The sequence below is a fragment of the Mytilus edulis genome, chromosome 11 (assembly GCF_963676685.1).
Source record: "Mytilus edulis chromosome 11, xbMytEdul2.2, whole genome shotgun sequence".
Classification (NCBI taxonomy): Eukaryota; Metazoa; Mollusca; class Bivalvia; order Mytilida; family Mytilidae; genus Mytilus; species Mytilus edulis.
This window is the reverse complement of record NC_092354.1, coordinates 74,298,742-74,307,823: the sequence shown is the minus strand read 5'-3', so window position 1 is coordinate 74,307,823 and position 9,082 is coordinate 74,298,742. Positions and strand designations below refer to the sequence as shown.

General features: G+C 32.8%; 1 protein-coding gene across 1 annotated transcript; it reads left to right on the top strand.

Annotated features, from left to right (window-relative positions):
• Positions 1-6,047: 6,047 nt before the first annotated feature.
• LOC139494580 (uncharacterized) lies at positions 6,048-6,533 on the top strand. The gene has a single exon (XM_071282740.1). The coding sequence runs from the start codon at positions 6,048-6,050 to the stop codon at positions 6,531-6,533; it is 486 nt and encodes a 161-aa protein (XP_071138841.1).
• The last annotated feature ends 2,549 nt before the right edge of the window (positions 6,534-9,082 follow it).

The window sequence follows — 9,082 nt, the reverse complement described above, 5'->3', positions numbered from 1 at the left end:
TGTTTCTCGCATATTTCAAATACTGATCCTTTAAGATTCGTTCATTTGACACAGGCCAAAAGTCTTATAAAATCTCACGAAAATAAACGCATAGTACTGTACCGCTGTTACTCGTCTTGATGCTTCTGTTGCAGCTAGGTCTTCAAAAACCGAATCAATAAAATATCGTACAGTGAGCTATCGCAAGACAACTAACCCCTTTGGTTTAAACATAATGATAACCGTAAGTCTGAACACAAAAATACAGCGCATTTTACTTTATTGAATATAAAAATAAGAAGATGTTGTATGTTTATCAATGAGACACAAAATGACATAGAATTAGCAATAAGAGGCTATTGTACGGTTTTCAACAAAAAGCTAAGCACAAACCGAAAAGCCAGCTATGAACAGCCCGAAATGACAAATGTAAAACAATTCGAACGAGACAACTATATATAATGGCCTGATATATGTAAACAAAAATTAACAAAGGGGGAAAAGTTAACTAAACGCTACAGGTATAAAATATGTTACACCTATTGACTGGTTATGAGGGTATTAGCAAGTTTGTTGTCCCTAAGATACCAACTATTGGTCGAGGAGGAGCCAATGACAAAAGTTGGTATCAAAGGGACAACAAACTTGCTATTACACTCATACATTTGTTAACAGACATAAAAGGTAAAAAAATATATTACCGACGCCAAAGCAATCACAAATAATAAAGACAACTTGATTTGTTTACGGTCATAAAATATGTAGTTTATCCTTTTTTTAATAACGTGTAAATTTGAAATTACGACAGCAGAAGCATACTGATTATAGATGTACCGTTTACGATATTTCAGAGTTGAACACACTAAAATTCCCATGTGCTTATATTAAAGCACGCCAAGAAAGTCATTGTTGTCTAATGAAAAATGAGTATGGAAAAAATCTTTACTATTAAACGAGAAGACCTCATTTTGTGTGTCCCTTCTCTTCTTACCACAATAAATTAATCATCATGCCTCTGTGTCCTATAGGAACTATGCATAGTCGCATTTGTCATCCATTCGTACGCGTACGATTATTCAGTTTGGGTTATTTTTGGAGAAAAACGAAAAAAAAAGGTGTCCGGATATTATTTTCGTTTTTGGACGGATTTTTAAGCCAGACTAGACTTCCGGTTTGCGTTTTTTTTTTTTTTTTTTGTATACTAACATACATGAAAAAATGTATTGCTTTCTGCTATCATTTTCAAGTTTACTGTCCATGACGGTCACAGAGTTTATTACATTTTTGTAAATAGAGAGGGTCTATTAAATTTATCAATGACCGCCGTGGATCGATATTAAAGTTAACTGAGAATTGATAGTAAATAGCAAATGCACTTTATTTATTGTAATGAAAAGTCATCATACAGTGGCGGATCAAAAACTTTTCATAAGGGGGAGGGCGCTGACTGACCTAAAAAAAAAAGTGGGGCTCCCGCTCCAGTCATGCTTCAGTGATTCCCTTTTTGGTCAACCAACTTTTTCCCACGAAAAGGGACTAGTTAGTTTGATCTATTACAGATTTTCATTGTAAAATTTAACTCACTTACAAGTATTATGTTCATGCCACCATTTATTGTTTACAAAGATTCCTACACAAATTTAAATTAAATACAATCCAAAGTCAAGCACACCCAAAGCCAAAGCTGTACTTGAATACTAGTGTTAATAAAACTATTAATCGGGGTAATATTCTTTTAAACTATTGACTAGCAAATAAACTGTGGAATGAAATAGCACAAATATCCATTTATTTCTATTCCGCTATATTTGGGTTTTTCCCTTATCTATTTCTATCTTTAGTAACTGTGGCTTGTAGAACAAGTTTGTATAGTATCTATATATAAGTCTTTAGTGAGTACTGCACGAGTATTTCATAGGCGGGAATACGGGTGGGGTATATAAGTCCGATACTTGGATAATTTGTATCGAGGTTCTCACAGTAACTTCAAAGTAACAACACGTTCTGCATAGTATGTCCGACACAGGTTCTGAACAAGACCATAACGCTACTGGTGAAGATCATCATGATACAGAGTTGACTACCGATGGGGCCATTTCGCTTTTCACTTCAGCTTTAAACAACGCATTAGAGAAACAGAAAGAGTCGATGATTAACCCTTTTGAAGCTCGGTTTGGCAAAAGTATTAAGGCAACCGGTGTCGAACAAACAGAATTCACATTCAAGAGCAAATTATTCAACATTCGTTTAATTCCGAACGCTTGGATAAACTTTCCGCCATTGAAAGCTGTATAAAGTTGGGCAACGTTACAGAAGTTAGTAGTATCCTTTCCGAGGAGAAAGAAGTACTTCGAAAGCGGAATAAGATCCTTAAGATAGCTGATAAACACGGTTGGGACACAGTAAAGGAATATTTGGGTAGTCCGTTGGCAGAAAATAAAGAAGATGCTAGTGATTTACGCGCTGCTATTTCTAGGGCTGCTAGAAAAAGAAACTATAAGCCGTACAATAAACCCGATGCTGCAAACAGTAGTTCCAGTCGAGGAAAATTTAATTCCAAAAGCTTTTTTTCGTGGCCTTAGCCAAGTCGGTGATACAGACCGAGTCAAAGAAACATACAAGTGCTTCTACTGCAATCAACCCGGGCATTTCGCACGGAACTGTCCCCAAAAAAGTACCCCTACAGCCACTTTTAGTGCACCAAAGTTCCAGCAGGATCAACACACAGGAAAGACACAGTAACAGCACAGAAACTGACGAAGTTGAGTATTTATTTGAATTTGGTAACAATTATGAGAAAAAATCTGGCAAAAATTTTGTAAATGTTAAAGGCAATTTGAAAAAAAACATTCATCATATTGGAAAAATGTACTTCATGCTAATGATTTTATTATGAACGTTATTGATTTTGGTTATAGAATTCTATTTTTGAGTGATCCACCTTCTGTTTTTCTCAAAAATAATAGATCAGCCTTACAGCATTCAGAGTTTGTTGAAAATTCTATTCAGGAACTTTTATCAAAACATTGTATAACAGAAGTTAAATGCACATGTGTGGTTAATCCACTTACTGTTTCAGTTAATAGGTCAGGAAAAGAAAGATTAGTTTTAGATTTAAGACATATTAATAAATTTGTTGAAAAACAGAAAGTAAAATTCGAAGGAGTAAAAGAAGCTTTAACTTTTGTCAATTCTAACAGTTTCGGGTTTAAGTTTGATATAAAGTCGGGTTACCATCATTTGGACATTAACCCCGATCATCAAAAATATTTGGGATTCTCTTGGAAATATGGCGATACGGCTAGATATTTTAATTTTACAGTTTTACCTTTTGGACTTTCATCGGCTGGTCATGTATTTACAAAGACTGTACGTGTTTTAGTTAAATATTGGAGATCATTAGGATTCCCTATGGTAGTTTATTTAGACGACGGTATGGGAATTGCAGAAAATTTTGAAACTTGTTCAAAAATATCAAAAATAGTCGAAAAAGATTTACTGCTTTCCGGTTTTATTGCTAATACAGAAAAGAGTGTATGGGAACCAGTCCAAGTGATTGAATGGTTGGGTTTTGTTTGGAATTTTAAAGATTGTACTTCAGAAATGTCGACCAAAAAATTAAGAACCTTAAAAGAGGCTATTTCTAATTTAGTTGAAGGTAATACGCATTTTACTTGTCGAAACATGCATGTAGCAAAAATATGCGGAAAAATTATATCCATGATTCCCGCACTTGGTAATGTTTGCCAGATAATGACAAAGCACATGCATATGTTAGTATGTTGTAGAAATTCATGGGATGAGAAAATTCTAGTAAATGATTATATTTTAGAAGAGTTAAAGTTTTGGTATTTTGAGTGCGAGTCATTGTCTTTCAAACGAATTGTACCTATGAATAGAATGCCTCAGCGTGTAATATTTACTGATGCTAGTCAGTACGCTGGTGCAGGGTTCATTTCAAATGATAACAAAATTGTACATTTTATGTTTTCAAGATTGTCTTGATCGAGACAAAAGTTCTACATGGAGAGAGCTAAAACTGTAGAAAACAATATTTCATGTTTTAAGTCTGAATTAGCAGGAAAATTTGTCAAGTTGTATACTGATAACCAAAACGTTGTACATATTGTTAAAAAGGGTAGCATGAAAATGGAGTTGCAGGAAATCGCTTTAAGTATATTCCACATTTGTTTATCTTGTGATATTTTCTTAGAACTTGAATGAATTCCCAGAGATGAGAATTATTACGCAGACTATCTAAGTAAAAGCTTTGATTATGATGATTGGGGCGTTTCAACGCATATTTTTACGTATTTTAGTTCATTGTGGGGCCATTCACGTGTGATCGTTTTGCGGATTCTAAAAATAGTAAAGTAGAATTTTTTTAATTCTAAATACTTTACACCGGATACCTCGGGGTGGATGCTTTCGCATATGATTGGTCTGGCCATAATAACTGGTTAGTTTCTCCAGTCCATTTAGTTAGTAAGTGTTTAAATCATATGCAGTTATGTGGAGCTCATGGAAATCAGCATTGTTTTGGCCTATTTTAGTCAATAGATTTACAGACCAATTTAAAGATTTTGTTATAGATTTTAGAGAGTATGTAAAACCTATGAACTTTTTCACAAAAGGTTCGCAAGAGAATAGTATATTCGCACAGAAACCTTTTAACAGCAATGTATATGTATTGCTACTAGATTTCTCTAGATATTAACACTGTGATGTATATTGGACAGTTTTAGCTGTAGAAAACGTTTCAATTTATAGTATAGTTCTTTCTGCGAAGAGTGAATGCCGCAGTTAAGATATAATATGTGTGTATAACTTTTGTATGAAATTGCTTTAGTTAGTATGATCTATTACAGATTTTCATTGTAAAATTTAACTCACTTACAAGTATTATGTTCATGCCACCATTTATTGTTTACAAAGAGTCCTACACAAATTTAAATTAAATACAATCCAAAGTCAAGCACACCCAAAGCCAAAGCTGTACTTGAATACTAGTGTTAATAAAACTATTAATCGGGGTAATATTCTTTTAAACTATTGACTAGCAAATAAACTGTGGAATGAAATAGCACAAATATCCATTTATTTCTATTCCGCTATATTTGGGTTTTTCCCTTATCTATTTCTATCTTTAGTAACTGTGGCTTGTAGAACAAGTTTGTATAGTATCTATATATAAGTCTTTAGTGAGTACTGCACGAGTATTTCATAGGCGGGAATACGGGTGGGGTATATAAGTCCGATACTTGGATAATTTGTATCGAGGTTCTCACAGTAACTTCAAAGTAACAACACGTTCTGCATAGTATGTCCGACACAGGTTCTGAACAAGACCATAACGCTACTGGTGAAGATCATCATGATACAGAGTTGACTACCGATGGGGATGAACTTTTATACTGTGATGGTTGAATGCCACAGTTTATAAATATGAATTGCGAGGTAAAATGCCGCAATGTTTGTTTTGTTACATGTATTATATACGTAAATTCATATTAAACAATTTTTGCTTAGTATTCATTATATTATTTGTTTTCCAGATCAATGGAAACAATTTGAGACCTATACTAATGATTCGAGACTCGCCAGTGTCATTCGAGATTTGCCGTCTTTCGTTGAATCAGCGAGATCCAGTGCTACCATTAAGAAATACACGTGCCATTTTAAGAAGTTTGAAAAGTGGTGTAATACATGTTCGCTTGAGTGTTTACCTGCGACCATCACAACAGTTTCGCTGTATTTAGGTGGACTTATTCAACAGGGATCCAGTGTCGCAAATTTAGATTCTAGTTTTTATGCAAATAAATGGTTCCATGATTTTCATTTCAAACATAATCCTTGTTCAGATAAATTTCTAGGTCTTATTTACGAAGGTGGTAGGAGACTGTTAAGCAAACCTATAATTAAAAAAGAGCCAATTACGCCTGATATATTAAATAGAATTGTTTTGAAATTTGGAGATTCTTCTGATCTTAAGAAACTGAGAGTGGTAGTTTTATTTCTATTAGGTTTTTTCTGGGTTTTTGAAGTATAGCGAATTGGCCAATATCAAGATGAGCAATATTGAATTTTATGACAGTTATATAAAAATTTGTGTTGAGAAAAGTAAAACTGATTTATATAGAAGGGGTAATTCTGTTATTATAGCTGCTACAGGTACAGATTTGTGTCCAGTTCTTTGGTTGAAAAGGTACATCGATTTAGCTAAGTTGAATTTGCATTCAGATAATTATATTTCTAGGGCGCTTTCTTACTTAAAATCAAAAGCTGTTTATAAATTATGCAGTATTAATAATCCATTGTCATATACTAGAGCTAGGGAGATTTTGTTAGAGAGTTTGACAGACATTGATATAGATAAGTCCAAGTTTGGGCTCCATAGTTTAAGAAGTGGTGGTGCATCCACTGGCGCAAATCGAGGCGTATCTGATAGGTTACTTAAAGCTCATGGTAGATGGGCTTCTGATAAAGCTAAAGATGGGTATATAAAAGACACTTTAAAATCTCAGATGGCTGTCTCTCTGAATCTTGGTATATAATCCTCATACAAAATTTTTGTTTTTATTTTTTCCTTTGTTATATCGAAGTTACTGCGAGCAAACCAAACCTACATTTTGACTTGCCTCTTATTTCGCCAAGTAGATAGATTATAAATGTTTTAAATTCGGACGAATTTATGAGGGAGAATTTAAATGTATTTCTATTCCGTTATATTTTGGGTTTTCCCTTATCTATTTCTATCTTTATTAACTGTGGTTTGTAGAACAAGTTTGTAAAACAAGTTTGAAGAACTGGTTGGATAGTATCTATACATAAGTCTTTAGTGAGTACTGCACGAGCATTTCATAGGCGGGAATACGGGTGGGGTATATAAGTCCGATACTTGGATAATTTGTATCGAGGTTCTCACAGTAACTTCAAAGTAACAACACGTTCTGCATAGTATATTATTTTTATTTATTTATAATGATTTAGTTTAGAATAGCTAGATGTGTATTTGCTGGGATATATTTGTAATGTCTTATTATCATAATTATATGTTGTATCGCACAGAAAATAAGAAAGTTACTGCGAGCAAACCAAACCTACATTTTGACTTGCCTCTTATTTCGCCATGTAGATGTAGATTAGAAATGTTTTAAATTCGGACGAATTTATGAGGGAGAATTTAACGTTCTTTTTTTATGTATTATAAACATACGGAGGTATAATATAAAAAAAACTGTCAAGTACTAAAGTCATGCCTTGTACACGCCTGATATTATAATGCTCTGAAATAATCTTTACACCCTTAAAAAGACAAATAAAACTTCAAAATAAAAAAAATAAAAAATGATGCAGATGTTTTTATATCTAAAAGGCTAGTTTTCATTATAAAACTTATTTACATATACTTTTTTCCCAAGAAAATTCTATAATTTGTCCAAATTAAGAAGAAATTTACTATTTAAATTGTTTGATTCCAGTAAACAATTCGCCGATATATTTTCCGTATGCAATTAACTCAGCGTGACCTTTCTCGTAAAAATCCGGTGATCACAATACGCATGGATCTGTCGATGAAATATCCATGCTTCTTTGTTGATTGTTTACTATAAAGGTGACGTTCAGTAAACTATGGCGCTTCAAAACACGGCAATGAATTAGCTGCCTTATTTTTACATCATAACAGACCGCGAGAAACTTTTTCTGACGATTATACGATATGAATGCGTAAAAAATGATAAAATCGTGCACAGAAGACTAAGTTTATGATATATACATGTATTGGTTCAAGAATTGGATAAACATTATTTTTCACCAGTCACTCGTTTATATGACTTTAAGGCCGGATGTATAGTTCAAAAGAAAGAAATTTGGAATTGAATTTTCCTCTTAATATGAACATAAGTACATATGAATAATGATTTTATTACAGAGAAGAAGAAATAATAATTTAACGGTATCAGCTTGTTAGACAATTATTTATATGTATCGTTGAATGATTGTTTGTAACTACTGATAAATGTATTAACAATACAATATTACAACAATGCAAATAGTTTATTTACGTCTCACCATTAATATTACAATACATAGCATAAAGGGCACGAATACATACAATAATATAAAATATTAATGCCATTCTAAAAAGAATTATGAGAGACGGGATTAAAAATAAATATATATTGAAATTAATGATATACAAATATAGCCTTTGTATGAGGTCGATACAAGGATTTATTCCATATTGGTATTATTTTAGTAGGTTTCTCTATATGGATTGGATTTTGAATAAAAAAGCATATTCAACTGAGAAAGTGTTATTCACCGCGCTAAACGTCACGCGCTTTTACGTGCAACGTTATGGTAAAATGTTTCATGTAAAATTTGTTTTGGTAATATGTTTGTGATTATATACATTTTCTTCTCTCGGAATATGGAATAAAACAATTACTGTCTTTTGCTTCGGTAAATATGGGGTTTAATTGACTTTTGAAAAACAGATATTCACTTCGGCCGTTGGCCTCAGTGAATATCAGTTTTTCAAAAGTCAATAAAACCGCATATTTACCTCATCAAAAGACAGTAATTGTATATTATCATATACTTAGCATTGATATGATATCTTATGCATATATATAACTTTATTTCCTCTATTATAGAGATTTGGTGTACATGAAATATATAAATCAGAAAATTACAAAAAACAAAGAATTAAAGTCACCGTTTAAAGTTAATATGAGAAAAAAAAATTAGCACTGTCTATAATATCGGTAACGGACACATATTCTATCGATTGTAGAAATCTCTGCAGATTGTTTCAACGTGACGAACACAAGTCTTAGAGAAAAAAGTTAATTCATCATTTTCTAATTCATATGACGTATTGCAAGAGAGAATTGTTGTTGTGAATTCATGTGCCGAAAGACTGTCCATATAAACACTGAACTGAATGGGATTAATGTTAATAATGTCTTCCCATAGATCATCTCTTTTGTCTTGAATAAAATCACAGGATACCAGTAAGTGTTCAACGATATTCAAGAAGAACTTTCCACATTTGTCGCAAAGTAAATGTTCATCTTCGTAGCGTACTATAGAACAT